Genomic DNA, 17,458 nt, shown 5'->3' on the forward strand with positions numbered 1-17,458 from the left:
ACTTGGTATCGCGAGCAACAACGCCCGCCACCAAGTTCTACAGTTTGCAACTCATGGCACACGTGGCCGTCGGCTCCTCCGTCGAGACAAACAAGCGCGTGAAAAAGTGTACAAGCGGGGAAAATGTCGCCGCCTGTGAACCGATGGGCCAGCCGGACGCGAAGGACACGATCGCCGTGCAACAGAGGCAGCAGCCGTTCCCGCTGGATGGAGGATGGGGCTACGCGGTCGTCCTTGCATCCTTCTTAATCCACGTGATCAGTACGTAATTGATGTTCTCTTAATTCGTCACCCCGTAATCGCGAAACCATGGACACCGTGGGACTCGACGTAGCCTCCTCCCTATTCGTCGTGGTCTCTTTTTTTTTTTTTTTTTTTTTTTAAATAAGGATAAGATACTTAAGAATTTGGATTGTCGGTTGCAACATGAAATTAATACGCATCGACGTCGCTGTAGTTTTGTGCGGTAATACCCGATGAAAATTATTGTTGGATTACCGATTTTTGCGGTAAACTTGGTACTGTTGGGAAAGGGACTGGGTATCGTATGTGTCAGACAATTCGAAAGTAATGGTGAAGTACAAATTGAAAATACTAGAGTTCTTGTAGTAATATTCAAGATTTTATCGTTAATGAATTGTATTCATATGAATATTATTTTATTATATTATATTATTAGATGTATATTTTCACGATTTATCAGTTATAGAAGTATGAAAAAATTATAAGAAAACAACTATTACATATCATGAACTAACTTATAATTGATGCCGTTTTTGAGTCATGGATTAGAAATGTTAACAAGGAAATAAGAAAGAAATGACTGATCTTCCTACTTTTTCTTTCCTTAAAAATCAGCTGTTGTTTTAAACATTCGATTAGTTACTTTGATATTGTTTTCTGTTCACAATATGTTTCAATTTTTATGGTATCTCAGTATACTTAATGTCTAATTAGGTATTAAAAATCGAGTATCGTTTAAAAAAAATGGTTACACTACTTGTACATATGCACAGAAAGAAATCTATTTGTAATATAAATCTGGATTTATATTTGAATCCGACTTATACCGTACTACCGACAATCTTCGATTCTATTTGGACGGCCATTACGAAGTATCGGTATTAAACCCATTCTCAAAAACACCGGTGTACGATTACTCATTTGCCCACATCATTACCAGTCTTCTTACTACGACTGTTTACATAACTTTTCATCACATCTTCACGAGAAACAAGTTTAAGGCAACACAAATATTATTACACAATATTGAATGTAAATGCGACACTTTCCCTATACACACGCGCACCGTGTGTACAGTTTAAGACGTTACATAATGATCGTGATGATCCGATTGAAGATCGTCTTTCCTTGCACGATCTTGTAATTTACATTTCATAATTGAAATTTAAAATCCGTAGTTTCTATATTTTTGAATTACCCAGTCCTCTCATTCGAGAAACTTTGGTACCTTTACACACAGACACACATTGACCCTTGCCTGGGGGTCATGTGCCATTTGCATTGCTGGGCTATCATCAACCTGCCGATGAGCACAGACCCCAAAAATCGTTTACGCAGCGAAAAATTGAGTATCGTTTTACACATATTCGTGGTGTATTGTAACGGGTCACTATTGACCCGGTCGTCGGCACTGACGGTCCCTATTCGAGGGTTTAACACTAGAACTACCACCAGCATTCAATGCATACTAAATTAAGTTCTATGATATTTTAATATACGTAACATACAATATAATTTAGCATAATACAGTATAAAATGCATAGTAAATTAAAGGTCAACAGAAATTTCGTCTAAAGCACTATTGTAATTTCCGTAATCGTGAAATAAGAAATTTCTAATGTGTCATGTTGTCGGATTTAGTAGTTCCTAGTGTTAAATATGTATGCACTGATCGACATGTGAACCCATAAAACCACATCTCACCTCAGCATACGTGAACATCGCACACTAATACGAATTGTGATTTTGAATGTCTGATAATTAAGAGCTTGAAGATAATAAAAGTAAATTGAACTCATATCACATTTTTTATTAGGGTAATATTTCCTAAAACATGTAACGATAATACGGTGATGTAACAAATTCATTATCTTGAAATTTGAGTGCTGCTCTTCATTATTGTCTAAGCTTTCATATGAAACAAGTCCCATGTCTAACATTTCTAAACATTTTTTTAAAACCCTTCTCAAAGTTTAAATTGTTATAAACAGTGCGGCATTTGTACATGGATTAAATAATGTTTAGGAACTAATTAAATAATGAAAATACGCCTATTAATGTATGCAAACCGTTAATTCAAACCTGTTATTTCATACTCTATAATGGGTTCTTAGAATAATTGGTTTTACATACTTTGAATTTGTGAATTTTGTCTTCAGAGTGATTTCAGCGCACATATAATTATCTAAAATGGCTAAATATTTCAGATTTCGATGCTTCGAAGGGTTATCAATTGATGTATACTATTGTATCCATTTTGGCCACGAAAGAATGTGTTTCCAGCCCATTGTGCGGTGTCTGGGGGTTAAATCACGAGAAAATTACGATCATGCTAAATCATTCTTTTTCTCCGTGTTACGTTTCCATGTCTAGTCGAATCAAAGGAATTTTCTAGGTTATCGAACACGACAGGGTCAACAGTGGTAATCGTTGTGTTCTTGAATACACCGATCCCGTCCTGTTTCGATCGAACCGAAGTGAGTTTCTCTTTCGACGTTTGCACACCAAGTGTACTCCATACTCTTTCAACTACCGATATTTTCGTTGTACCCTTTTAAACACGTATTAATATTTACGTTGTTAATTACATACATATATGAATGGTCGTTGTGCATTTGAATTCGGCCCGTCACCCGGTTTATTCGATTATCGCGAACGTGTGTACACTCCGGCCCCCTGGGGACGCTTCGCGCCGATTTATTTTTGGACTCACCGTCCTTTTTTTTGCTCTCTCCTCGTCCCGAGAAACTTTTTATCGGCGCCCCGATTCCGACAGCGTTCCGAATACGCTTTAATCGAAGAAACGATATCGTGACGGGGCGCGTAAAACGCGAACCGATACGTCACCGCAAGCACAAACGGTTCCGATGATGGAGGCAGGACCGCCGGTTCTAATAGGTGTGCAGTGCGGACAAGTACACCCGCGAGCAAAGTTGGCTTCCACTAGGGGAAAAAAGGGGCGTAAAAAGGAGCGTCTCCCTTCCCAGAGGAAAAAAATTACATTGCCCCCCCCCCCCCCCCCCTGTCCGACTAATCTGGCTACACCCATGGTAATATCTACTGTGGCGATGCAACTATGCAATATTTAATATACTATTCTAATAGAAGCTATGTGGGGCTCTTATCATTACAAAGTATTGCTACATACCATTGGTATAGATCATGTTCGTTTCTCACGTTCAATGCTTGCTAATAATATTGTTCGAGTAAACTGCTTATTTAGTTATCGGTGAATTCTTCTATCGTTAGTTTTATTATTCTGTTTGTATTGGAAGTAAAATTAATATAAAGGGTGGACCAGGCAACTTGGTCTGCTCGGATTATTCTGTTGCTTGCTGTTCAATCGAAAATTTGTTTGCATGCTTAATAATCCGTGCAGACGTCATAAATGGAACTATGCAATCGTGGCTTCACTGTTTACGCGAGTGTAGTATTGCAGCAGAGAGATACCATTTTGATCATCGTTTGATATTTTTATTTTCTTAATGTATCTTTGGTTTAGAAGAAAAAAAAAATGATTTGTTAGGATGCTTGCTGAATTCATCTAAGTATTCGCTAAAAGATGGGCGTAAAAAAATTATAGGTTTATTTATAAAAAAAAACTTGACGGTGACCTTGAAAACCCTGAAAAGAAGGGTTTGACAAAAAATTTGGTACCAGTTGTGGTCCACCCTGTATATTTATAAATGCTATGCATGGAATGTTGTCTATCTACTGCATAAAGAATTCTGAAAAAGATTCCCCACAATCTGCCCCTTGATAACTACAACTAGCTTAATTTTTTCAAAATTACTTGGTAATTAGTTTAGTGAATGCAATAAAAGTTTCTCACTTTTGAAAGTCAGAATTTCAGGAATAACCGGGAAATTCCATTTACAGAACGGCAATTATTGGCATTCAATTGTTAAACATTTACTTAAATTTCAACATTATTATATTCATTACATGTACGGTCAATATTGGTAATAACACGGAAATATCCGTCGTAAGTAACGTAATCTTCAATATATCACACATTTACCGTGACATGAACAAGGTTACAAAATTTTGTTGTTCGAGGAAGTTAAACAATTTCTTGATATCGTCATACAAGTAGATACACACTTACACGATGGCAGGTTGAAGGCAACGCAATAAATACCTCAAATAAAACTGTTCTTAACCAAGTACAAGTCAAAAAAACTTTAAAGTTCTTTTTTTCTCTATATGTGTACGCGTATAGTTTCATTTATTTCATTTTTCAAGTCGAAGAAAAATTCATTAGGCAAATTTAAATGATTTCGTGTGATGCATCACATGACGCGTGTATCTGCTCCGGAAGTGAAGGCGTTTCAGAGATTTCAAGGTTACCTCTATTTTGTTAACATGAAACCGGAATTGGACAAAATGTAATCTAATTACAAAATCCAAATTACAATTACGATGTAATTGCAAGACAAATACAATTACAATTGTATTGTAATTAACTATAATAAATTTGCAATAAAAATTACAATGTATTCAGAATGTAGATTTTGTAATTAGATTACATTTTGCATGAAACTATACATGTATATAGAGATAGACCGATTTTTCCTGCAAAAACAAATGAACATTTTAGAATAGTGTTTGGTTTCGTTTTGCAGGAAAAAAGGACTTTAAAATTATTTTCATTTGTACTTTGTTAAGAATAGTTTCATTTGAAGGATTTATTGCGTTGCCTTCAACCTGTCATCGTGCAAATGTGTACTGCTTGTAAAGAAGATATCACGGGATTGTTTAACTTCCTCTAACAACAAAATTTTGTAACCTTGTTCATGTCACGGTAAATGGGACATATATATAAATAATTTTCAAATGCACCAAAAAACTTTCCATATATGTTCATTCGGGAGTATGTGTAACAATTTTACTATTAAATTATTATTAAAATACGTTCTGGCTTTTTAATTCTAAAATTACCGCGAAAAAAATGGAAAATTAATGGGTCGCTCTAATTTTTTAGCTAGGCACTGTACATCCTAAATAACCAAGTAACGCATACCAATCACCAATCGATCCAAGTTTCATTAAAACCACAAAGTTCCTCGAACTCCAGAGCGAACGTACAAATGAGTCAACGCGGCCGCGATTGATCCGAATCATTTCCTCCGCGTATGCATCATCGTCGGTTCCGGTCGAACAAAGCGCGGACAAAGTCTACTAGTCACTCATTATGGACTTTCTCTATCTAAGAATAACGCTAGAGAAGTGTGCAGCACATTCAGACTCGTCGAGAGGGGCACTCCACGCGAAATGGGACACTTTTTGGAGTAACATTTCAGTTTTTTTTTACCCTTGGATATGTTATAGTCTTTAGTGATATACAAACGTATCTCGAAAAATTTTGCTGTAGGGCCAACAATTTAAAAAATTTTTAAAAATCCTTCGAAATACGTTTATACAGGGTTTTGATTCTCTTGATTTTCTCAAGCACTTCCGGTGATTTTACGAAAAGGTGTTTTAAACAAAAGTCGATCAGTTTTTAATCGGGTACATGTTACAGAAAAAATTTTTCCAGAAAATTTGTTTTGGATAAAAAGTCATGGTGAGCTATATTTTTTTAAATGGCATTACATACTTTTAACTTCATAGTATTATAGAGTTCAACCACCTAGTTGAGGTATACAACCACACTGTTACCTTGAAATGACCTTGCATTCAGAAATAAAGTGTATAGCAAATTAAAAGCCAACATGAATTCCATCGAAGGCATTATTATAATTTTAGTAATCATGAAATAAGAAATCTATAATCCGTCATTTTTACAGGTTTGGTAGCTCTAGTGTTAACATGAGCTACAATACTATGAAGTCAAACATATGTAATGCCATGTCAACAAATGAAGGTCACCTTGAATTTTTATCCAAAACAAATTTTTTCTGTAACATGCAGCCGATTAAAAACTGATCGACTCTTGTTTAAAACAGACAGATTTAAAGACAGCAACATATCCAAGTGTCAACAAAATCCGAAATGTTACTCCAAAAATTGTCCGATTTCGCGTTTCCAAAACAGAGTAGTAGTGTAATCAAACACGGAAATACGCAGACACGCATCGTATTGTACGTGGGGAAAAATGATGACACGCGTGTCAGCACGAAATCGTTGAACGAAGAAGAACGCGACCTTGCGAATGCGCGCATGTTCGAGACCTTCGTGTTGAATAAACTCGTGACTCGATGGTAAACAATCGTTTTTTGTGTTTCTTTAAGTCGCCTGAAAATGTTAAATATTTTTCATAAACATTTATAGTTGATCCTCGTTCGGCACGTCGATGACGGGCGGATCACTATGGGACCATGAACAAACAGATCCAACACGTGTTTGGACATTTTTCACTGGAATGTGTTATAACAGTTCGAACAGTTGTTCGGACGTTTTAAACAACTATAGTTTCCATGAAAAAATGTGATAAACAAAACACTTGCTACTATTAAACGTCTTTTATTATAGTTGTGACATATTGACACTAAAAACATTACAACAAACAAAAAAGAAAAATTAATTTCTCCAGGCCATGGGGTTTGGAAAACAATTACAGCCCGTCTCGTATGTATTAAATTATTTCCGTTACCATTGGTGATACGAAAGAATGAGTAAGACAGGTCACACGGTTCAAGGACCTATATCTAACGATAAGGAATGACAACTTCAAAGTGTTCGAACCATATGACCCCCATATTTTTCTGATATTTAAAGCTTGGGGTAGGAGTGCCGGGCCAATCGTGACTTACAACTACGACAAAGACATGAAGTTTGCGATCTAGTAGTGAGCTAACTATAACAGACCGATACCGAAGCATAAATTACGAAAGTACTTTGTCCTATCACTGTGGTTCGGTACTTAAAAGAATTTATGCATACGAATAAATCAAACTTTTAACACTCATTTCGACTATTTGTTCTTACTGCCGTTGGAAAGTCCACTGTAGCTGTGCTCGACGAGAATAACGAAACCAGGCGCAATGAACCCGCCCGATACGATAGACCCAGACAATAAGGAAACCGCGAGATACGCTTTTATTTTACAGAAATCAACCGCTATTAAGGTTTCGCAATTTACATAACTGTTATCGCGTACTTCTGTGATAAATTGATACGGTGATTATAACGTGCTTGTAATCTTTTTTCCCGTACGAATGTGTATTTACAGCGGAGTTTCGCGTATCTATCAACCCCTAGAAACTCACAAGGAGAGTTCACAGTCGTTGGATCGTCAATTGTAATGAAACTTTCTGATGAATTTAGAGCAGAAATAAGCTGACACATATTTTGCCGTTTTCGTCAATACTCATTTTTTATGAAAATATTTTATATCTAATTTTTATGATTTCAAAAAGTACGGGATTAATAGAAGCTAACTGCAACAGCTGTGGTGGCGAAAGTGCTTAAGTGCTAGGTTCTTAAACCACTGTATCGATAATTCGAATCCCGGAAAATTAATTTTTTTTTTCTTTACATATACAGGTTTCTTTTTTTATTTTGTATTATTTGTTAAATTTTGTTTTCTTTTTTATATTTTTCAAAGCTATTTATTATATAGTTATTATTGTAGTAGTAAGTATCGACGAAAACGGCAAAATACGTGTCGGTTTATTTTTGCTCTAGATTCGTTAGAAAAAGTTTCATTAAAATCGACGACCCAACGACTGTGACATTTCTTTGTCAGCAACAGAGTTGGGTAAAATGTAATCTATATAACTACAAAATCAATCATAACTACAAATTCAAATCATACAAATGAGTAATCATCTGTTAGTCTTGAATCAACAGAGCACTAGCCTGATAACTTCTATGCAGCTACCGTTTCCCAAATATGTTATTCGTCATCGCTTCGCTTTCCATTTCAAAGTCTAAATTTGTACAAAGTTCGGTTTTCCTCTTATTTAGTTGTTAAGGGCCTAAGGTCATTGTGTCCCCTCCTAATACTACAGTATATATTGTATAAGCTCTCCGAAAAGATGCGGGTCCCAGATTTATATAAGACTCGTAACATCCTCAATAACAACTCAATTCCATAGTACAGTGGACTTAGTCGTATCTAAATACAAGTCATTTGTTGTAAGCCTTGCAGTTTCTAAAATACATTTATTACATTGTCATCAGTGTATTATTGACTTGCTGGGTTTCCAACAATGTAATTGCTAAGACAATTATAAATTACTTCCTGTAATTGTAGTTGTCACTAACTTCGAATACGATTGTAATTACCAGATGTAATCGTAATATGTACTTGTAATATAATTTCAAGATAATTAAAATTACAATATAATTTATGCATTCGATTACAATTACATGCATAGGTATTTGAGAAAATTGTATTTCTATCACGTAGCTTCGTCGAAAGAACCAAGCGCGCCCGGCGATGGATCTTCCGAAGAAGAACCATGAATAATTTCTAAAGAAAATAGTTCAAATAAATTCTTCCGTACAACAATCTTCTTGTTAAAAAATCAGTTTATGAAGATCGTTATCATTCATCGTGCGCCTATTATTTCAGCGGACGGCATCACTTACTCCTTCGGCGTATTTTACTTAGAACTGCTGCACTATTTCCAAGAAGGAAAAGGCGCGACAGCATGGATCGCGTCGATATTAGTAGGAGTCACATTGTGTTCAGGTAAGCTACCTTTAACCGATAACTAAACTACGTATATTTACGTGAATCCCCATTTGCAGAGACTATTCTATAATAATCAGAATCAAGAATGACTTTATGTAATTAATTCGTCGCATTAAAAACAAAAAACGAAACGCGTTTTACATGCACTCACGCTCGTAAGTATTAGGACACTTTTCGAATATGTAGTAAATGCCGTAAGGCATTACGAAATTACGAAAAGTCTGAAGTAAATATTGTTTAGGGAATATTAAAGCTCGATAGAGAGACTCCTCTCGATTATCATCTGGTTTGTTCTACAAAAAACGATGTTACGTGGGCCTGAAGCATTTATCCCTATATGATTATTGTCCCGGTGCGAATCCGAGGTCGGGACGATAATCGAGAGGAGTCTGTACGTACTTATGAGTGGTAGTATAATTGGCGGTTCTGTGAACGTATAATATTGGCAGTCTAATCGTCATTTTGCCTGAAAATTGTTTGAATAAAATAACGATATAAAACAATTTTCTGTTCAGGACCAATATCGGGCTCTTTTGTGAACAAATTCGGATGTCGAGCGGTCAGTATAGCCGGCGCCATATTGGCGAGCGCGTGCTTACTGGCGAGCATGTGGGCTCGCAGCATCGTTATGCTGTACTTCACGATCGGTATTGGAACAGGTGAAGTGAGGAATATTTTCATCTCTTAGACGTGCATTTTTAACCCTTTAGTTACGGCAGAACTTTCTAAGAACTGTTACCGCTGAACTAAACCGGAATGCATTTCTTCCGCGGACAGAGTATTCGTGTTATTATCAGTCGTTATGATAATAATGAAAAAATATCCACATTTCGGGCGGTAGATAAATAGGGGTGAGAAGATATCCATTATAATGACGTTTCGTCCCGAAAACATTGGTTTTAGAGGAAAGCCTACAATAAATCATCGATGAGTATTCAAAGGCTCCTCTGCACTGAACACTAAATATTTCATAAACTAATGGCCATATTCGGGTGAAGGCGCGCAGTACCTAAGGGGTTAATAAGATTAACATTCCAAAAATCATTATTTATTTCTAACGATGAAATATTCGATCTACCGATAAGTAATCTACTCTTTTTAGTAAATTTAGTGAGACACAGTATACGTACATCCAAAACATCTTCGAGATCATTTCTGTTTCAAACGTGACGGAGTCCGTTGATGAATTAGAAGAAGTTCTATTAAAGCAGCACTCGCTTCTGACTTCTCCAAAAACAAATATTAGACCTGGCAAAAAATATAATGGATTACTTATTGGTGCATTAAGTAATAATGCATGGTCGCCTCTTAAGCAATACAGATTATTTTTATGCAGACTTGTATATGAAGAAAAGTAATAAGTAATAACTCTTATCTTGATCTCCGTGGATTATATTCGAAATTTTAGAGATACCTTCATTATTTTAACTCTCCAGTTGAATTGTAACGACGAACATACATGTATATATAAGAAATAAACAACAGACAACGATTGAAACAAACACCAGAAGAAAACGAGATATAATCTTTCTGCAGGCTTAGGCTTTGGTCTGATCTATTTGCCAGCGATCGTGAGCGTATCGTGCTACTTTGAAAAGTATCGTTCACTTGCCACGGGAATTGCAGTGTGCGGTTCCGGCCTGGGCACCTTGGTCTTTGCTCCATGCCTAGAGTACCTGATAGCATTTTACGGATGGCGAGGAACAATAATGATCTGTTCCGGGATCGTGCTGAATTGTATCGTTCTCGGAGCACTCTTCAGACCCCTGGAGACCAAAAAGTTGCAGAACGGAGATTCGCCAGAGGTACAGGATACTTGTATGTATTATCATATGAAGTATAATAACGTAGACTGCACTGCATGTTAGACAACACATGCACACGTAATTAAAAATAGGCCAACAGAAAGAGAAACAAGATTATTTATGTGAAATAAAAGTGTAAACCCTGTATTCGATGAGAATACTATAGTCCGTTGCATGTGTTGCGTCATTAAGAAGAAAATCTCACAGGTTACCTCAAGGAAGAATTCAAAAGAAGATAAAAATTCACATACAGTTGCTTTCCGAAAGGAGAACAACAGTGTCGCTGTGATATCCACCATCAGTCAGCCTGCTTTAATATTGAGGGATGGGTTGCCCGAAGAGAGCCTGGAGGAGATCCAGATAGTGTCAGTAGTCTTTGTATATTCACCTGTTTCATGTTAATTATTCTTCTTTCATTTTTACTTTTATACTGAAAAGTACTTTCCCGCATTAAAAATATTGCATAATATAAAAATTATAAGGGCTATATCCACAAGTATACTTTTGTTTAAACAACTGCATTTCTCTTTTGTGTATTTATAGTCCAAGTTTTGCAGAGAAGTACACCGAAGAAATGATTTATATTCGTGGATCTTCAAAAAATTTACCTAATTCGACGGACAATGCAAAAACAGAAAGTACAGAGCTTAAAACTAACTGTGAAGAAAAGATGGGTAACCTTCAAGAAATATTCGATATTTCTGTATTAAAGGAACCAGTATTTATTTTGTTTACTTTCTCCAACTTCTGCACCAGTATTGGATTCAATGTACCATACTTATATGTAATGGTGTGTATATAAATTTTATTTTCTTCCAAGAAAAACACTGTAAAGATATACCATTTTTTTTGCAATTTAAATTTATGTAGCCTCAAGCAGAGGAACGAGGGATTAATAAAGAGGATGCGAGTTATCTTCTTGCAGTGATTGGAATTGCTAATACCGTGGGTCGTATAGTATTAGGATACATATCCGATAAGCCATGGGTAAATCGGTTATTAATATATAACTTGTGCCTTACTGTATGTGGTCTTTGTAAGTTCATTTACAATATATTTTTTTATTACTAAGAAAGATTTGTATGTCACTGTGAATACAGGTAACACATACGAAATATTTGATACATTTGAGAGATCACAGTTTGTTAAAGCAAATATCTAGAACATACTATTTACCCATTCCATCCTATCCTTCCAATCCTATTTATCCATTCCATGAAAATCAAAAAGAATTCTTTTTATCATAAGCAAAAACATAAACTAGAACCACCAGGCTGCAGTACAAAAAATTACATGGCTTCGAAGTGAAATATTTTAACAATCAAGAAGTCTGAGCTAATAATGATTTAGCTTCTAACTTTAAAGGTTACTTTACTTTTTGGAAAAGTAAAATTTGGTACAGAAGTTTTCGTATATTTTATCTGATGCAATTTTTGTGTGTTTTGTAACTTCATTATATATTCCTGGACATCAATAGTGTTTTTATTATTTTCTAGCTACAATTCTTAGTACAGAATGTATATCTTTTGCAACGTTTGCAATTTACTCTTCCGTGTTTGGATTTACATCCGGTGCTTATGTTGGTCTTACATCTGTACTGTTAGTGGATTTACTAGGTTTGCATCGTCTTACAAATGCTTTTGGTTTACTTTTATTATTTCAAGGTGTTGCATCACTTTTAGGACCACCCATTGCAGGTATAATTGTAATTTTATGATAATTATAGTTATAAGGTATTTAATACTTCCAAAAATTGTTTGTTTCTTTTAGGATGGCTATATGACGCAATTGAGTCTTATGATCCCGGATTCTATACCGCTGGTGGCATGATTACTGTTAGTGGATTAATTCTATTCTTCATACCACTTATTCAACAAAAAGTACAGCATAATGTAATCAATAAAAGAAAGAAAAATATAATAAATAACGAACCTGCTTAAAATGACTCCATTTATGCAAATGTCCGTTACGTTTTTTTACTTTACTATACGTTAACTATTTGTAACTTACTGCAAATTACTAGATAACTGATAACAATAAATTTTTTAAAGTCTAGTAACATAAGGGTACAGTCATAAGCACTAATAAGTATTTTTTATATTCTCTATGTGGTATTGAAAGAAACACAATGCTGATAATAATTAGATAATTCAAAATTTTTCAAATGATACTAGTATTATTTTCTATATAAAACTTAGATTCCATAAGAATGCATCATCACGATCGTCAATTTTTATTATATTGTACAAAATATTAGCAATAATATTTGCTAAATTTTAAGACAAATTATGTTTTTTGAAAATCTATTGTTGTAAAAAAAGTATGACTTAGTTACGTACAAGTACATATTTCGCAAAACCTGTAATACCTGACTTGGTTTTCTATACAAATGAAACTGCTTATACAGCTTTCTTTGTATCTTCTCCCGGATTATTTAGCATATTTATACAATGTTTGTATTAAAAAGAAACGGAAACAATAAGCAAATCATTGTTCTAAAAAATGTCGTAGATAATTAATTACATCAACTCACCACTGAATCACTTGACTCCTTTAAATTTATTTCTGTACACTAGACCGTTCATTATACTTATTTTCCAATTAAATCCAATCGACATTAATCAATCTGTACATTTCTCTAAAATATATATACAATAACGTAAAAGCAGAATAAATATTGAACATTTGAAATCAAAATTATAACTTAATAAAAACTGAAAATAAATATAAAAAAATAATAAATTCGTACCATTTTGTTTGAGATTCTTTTAAGCATAGAATCGACATTGTATGTTCCATGTGGTTTTATAAAATTATATACTTTCCTTGCAGTTGAATCTGTTATTTTATAATTTGTTTCTGCTAAATAAGTTATTATCTGCAACAATTGTAAAGATTATAAAGTAATTAATAGTTTCTAGCACTTTTGTTAGTACTTATTGTGTGGTAACTACTTTTAAAAAGGAAAATGAGGATTCTTGCCTAATACCTTTATTAACCGTTTGTGATCTTTTGGATAATAGAACATATAATCCAATATGTGCCTATCTATAGATACAGGGTTTATTCTTTTTAATGAGGCAATGTTTTCGATACTTTCAACATTTGGACATGAATGATGTACTAATTTCACACCGATATTCACATAATTTCTTACATCGCTTCTGAAAATGTAAACTTCCCTAAGTTCGTCTCCAATTGCATTATACATATATGGACCAGGATAAATGTTCACTACAATAAACAAAAACAAAAATTTGTTAATTTTGCTACAATATACGTAGCATATACATGTTAACTGTTTTTCACTTACTATAATAATCAGCTTTTATTGATTTATATTGCTTTAATAGGAACAACACATAAGCATTATCAATTACCACTTTATCTATTCCATAGATTGATAACAGTTTTCTTACAGTCGGTATAGTACCGAAACTGAATGGTAAAACATAGTCAGAAATTGTCTCAATACAGGGTACCACTTTAAATTCTCTCCTCATAATCATAAGAATATCTAAAATACCTATAAATGGAAAAAGTATATATTCACTCCATGTTACCCTGTCTTACTCTATCTACGATAAATGAGTTCTATATATTTTTGTTCAAAGTATATATACCTTTAAAGTCATACAACTCTGCGTTTTTTATTAAAAGTGGCCAAAAATAATGCGGTTTTATCTTATGACGATATTTACAAACTTTAAGTAAAGTAAGACACACACGTGTATCATCGTTAAAAAACGAATAATAAACTGCCCATAAAAAAGGGTCTGCACACATTTGCATTTTTTGTAAGAAGCTGCACATACTAGTAATTACATAATTCTTCTGAAATTGTTTCGATTATTCAGAGTAATTAATAATGTAATAGAATGCATAGAAAAATATCAAATTTTGTCTCACCTTACTACTGTAAACCAAATTCTGTAAAATTAATTGTGCAACTTCTGCATCTTGAATACACGAAAGTATCTTTGAAACAATGTCTATTTCATTAATATATATAAATTTCAATAAACATCGGATTTCATGAGACGAAAATCTGCTGGATGTATCAAGGTATGATAACATCTAAAATTAAAAAATGACTGAATTACTATTTCTTAATACAAACATGAATAATGATTTGCTATATACTTTTACAAGATACTTACACTATTAATATATTCTGTATTCTTGTTTACTGTTAACGTATAAATTAAATCAAGGATATCTTTATTGGAAAGCTTTATGTTTAATGATCTACACTGCTTCATTAATGCTCTGATTTTATCAATCTCATTCTTTTCAGCATACATACACAGAAGGATGGTGTATCTTTCCGTGTTTGTAAAAGAATTTTTCATTGTATTCATATAGGCTAATATTGCATTTACACTTTTCATGTTACTGAGTAAAAAAATTCATGTTCAAAAATTATAAAATTCAATATGCAACATTCATTATACATATAATATATGTACAGTATACTATACATATACTATAATATGTACAAAATATTTCAACAATTAATTACACATAGTTACCCATTTTGATAACTTCCCCATAGTAAAGAATTATATATACTTTCAGTCGGTGTTAAATTCTGATTCATCATATGTCGCATAAATTGTGTTGCCAAATCATACTTTCTTTTCTTGCAACAATACCTAATACACTTTTCATATGTAATGATATTTGGAGAAATACCATTATTAGCCATTTCTTTTAAGAATTTTTCAGGTGAAAAATCATAATCATTTTGTAAATAAATTTGTAGAAGTTCATTATAATGATGTACACCCAGTGGAATATCTATAAAGTATATGTACATATACACTCAGTATTAAAAATCAACTAATAATAATAATATAATATGTACACTGTTGATAACGTACTGCACACAAATAAATGACTCCATACATATTCTCCAAATTTAACTCTCTCTAATGGTAAGCAATCCATTATTTTATCACACCACCGAAGTACTAACAGTGCTTCAGAGGGACCTATATCATCTAAAATAAAAATAATACTACTAATAAACTTATAAGTCATTACTTTATATTATCAAGTAGTACTGTTAACCAGTTATTTTGTATTTTTGTTATGTCTGCAACTAAATACTTTTCATTATAGCACAAAATGATACAATAATTTACATAGGCATCTGTAATGTAACTAGGTATACGGCTACATTTAGCTATTATATAAATTATATATCCATTAACGTGGGCAACATTCAATATAATAAATATTTAATACGAATTATACGTAATATGAAGTCTGTGAAAAATGTTGTTAGAAATATAAATATGCCATAGTCTGTACATTAGCAAGAACATCTTTGCTCAATTATCCCATAGTGTGTATGATGATGGTAATCAGTTCAATAAAACAAATAAATATAAGAACTTCATTATTACAAAATGACAGAAATTAAAACAAAAAACTATTAAAAAATTATATAAAGCAAAAGCAGAACAATAAATCAATGTTATTCGAAGAAAAGTAAAAAAATTTTGCTATACATAATTTACATACCCTTAGACGAAATATCGTTTAAAACGTGTTCAATTTCAATTTTGTTCGTCCACCTGCTTTGCAACATACGTATTTCCATATTCTTTAATTTTTCAGATAGTTTCTCCTTATTCTGTGTGTGAATTCCTGTTGACGATGTCACATTTCTAGCAATAATTGTATTTATTGTAAATTACGTTGATAATAGTTATTTCAACTATTCAAAAAACTAACCTTGTCACAACAAACAATTGACTATTATCACATGGAATTATAAAGTTTGCCACTTGATTTACCGGATTAAGAAGTACATTTACTGTAAGTTGTCCGTAGAGTCTGGCGCGTTTTAATAAACCACTTATCATAATTAAAAACTATTTGATATTACAAACTTAACTGAAACCGTACAACTGCTTTACCTATTTATATCATATATACACTGCGTATCGAACAGCACGTTTTCACTATACATACATAAACATTGTAAATTCTAAATTCTAAATACAGACGAGGTATAGAATAGACTTACATACTACATACATAATGTATTATGAATGGAGTATATGACACTTCATTTGTACTAATAATACTCAGGATTCATGTTTTATCGGTAACGTCGGGTATTAACACTAAAATGGTAATGGGGTCCTGGGACTCCAGAAATCTAGCCACGAAAAACAAGAAATTAGATGACAGGTGTATTCATATATGTACCTCGTCTCTGAGATTAATTAAAACCGTTAAAACCATAGATATATAATATTACTGTTAAAACTCTTGTTAAAACTACAAGTACGTTATAACAGAAGTATTGAAATTTTGTTCATTCATTTTTCCGTGACAACAATAGTGATCAAATCGTAGTACAAGTATTTTATTGAAGTAGTAGTACATAGTAGAAGTATTAAAATATATTAGAACAAGTTAAAACTTTTATTGTTATATGGACAAGGAGATTTAAATAAATAACTGACTTCACTGAAACTTTATTGAATGCTTTTGAAAAAAAAAATCTGAAAAATCTGATAAATAATATTTTATTAATTCAAAAGTAGACAATAAAATTGGATTACACAAGTTATTAGTAAACTGCAGATTTTATGCATTCATGACATACATAAATATATAAAATACAATGAAACAAAGACTTTAACTGGGATTTACAACATTTTTATTTTAGTTTATCTTTAAAAATCCTTTAATTGTTAAAATAGATGAAGTCATTGTATGTTATTTTGCTGACACAGATTAAAATTAT

At 33.1% G+C, this 17,458-nt stretch overlaps 2 protein-coding genes across 2 annotated transcripts; one reads left to right on the forward strand and one right to left on the reverse strand.

The window, feature by feature from the left end:
• Positions 1–12,632, forward strand: LOC107193653 (monocarboxylate transporter 12-like). Its single transcript, XM_015583141.1, has 9 exons — positions 1–261; positions 8,765–8,884; positions 9,403–9,546; positions 10,424–10,705; positions 10,859–11,057; positions 11,236–11,482; positions 11,563–11,728; positions 12,189–12,389; positions 12,463–12,632. The coding sequence occupies exons 1-9, from the start codon at positions 54–56 to the stop codon at positions 12,630–12,632; spliced, it is 1,737 nt and encodes a 578-aa protein (XP_015438627.1). The 5' UTR covers positions 1–53.
• Positions 12,633–13,309: 677 nt separating this feature from the next.
• Positions 13,310–16,565, reverse strand: LOC107193654. The gene is made up of 8 exons (XM_015583142.1): positions 16,435–16,565; positions 16,222–16,367; positions 15,576–15,695; positions 15,265–15,492; positions 14,006–14,218; positions 13,682–13,926; positions 13,442–13,570; positions 13,310–13,330 (listed from the first exon to the last, which is right to left on the reverse strand). Exons 1-8 carry the CDS (start codon positions 16,563–16,565, stop codon positions 13,310–13,312), a joined length of 1,233 nt encoding a protein of 410 aa, XP_015438628.1.
• Between the last annotated feature and the right edge of the window lie 893 nt (positions 16,566–17,458).

Source organism: Dufourea novaeangliae, unplaced genomic scaffold, assembly GCF_001272555.1.
Source record: "Dufourea novaeangliae isolate 0120121106 unplaced genomic scaffold, ASM127255v1 scaffold25, whole genome shotgun sequence".
NCBI classification, from domain to species: Eukaryota; Metazoa; Arthropoda; class Insecta; order Hymenoptera; family Halictidae; genus Dufourea; species Dufourea novaeangliae.

What these genes read in the sequence shown, in the direction of transcription:
- LOC107193653 (XM_015583141.1), top strand. Translation starts at nt 54, where the DNA reads ATGGCACACGTGGCCGTCGGCTCCTCCGTCGAGACAAACAAGCGCGTG. An exon ending in CACGATCGGTATTGGAACAG is followed by an intron (nt 9,547 to 10,423) that starts GTGAAGTGAGGA and finishes ATCTTTCTGCAG; the next exon opens with GCTTAGGCTTTGGTCTGATC. An exon ending in TACCATACTTATATGTAATG is followed by an intron (nt 11,483 to 11,562) that starts GTGTGTATATAA and finishes AAATTTATGTAG; the next exon opens with CCTCAAGCAGAGGAACGAGG.
- LOC107193654 (XM_015583142.1), bottom strand. Translation starts at nt 16,565, where the DNA reads ATGATAAGTGGTTTATTAAAACGCGCCAGACTCTACGGACAACTTACA. An exon ending in AAACGATATTTCGTCTAAGG is followed by an intron (nt 15,696 to 16,221) that starts GTATGTAAATTA and finishes TTTTTATTTTAG; the next exon opens with ATGATATAGGTCCCTCTGAA. An exon ending in GAGTCATTTATTTGTGTGCA is followed by an intron (nt 15,493 to 15,575) that starts GTACGTTATCAA and finishes TATACTTTATAG; the next exon opens with ATATTCCACTGGGTGTACAT.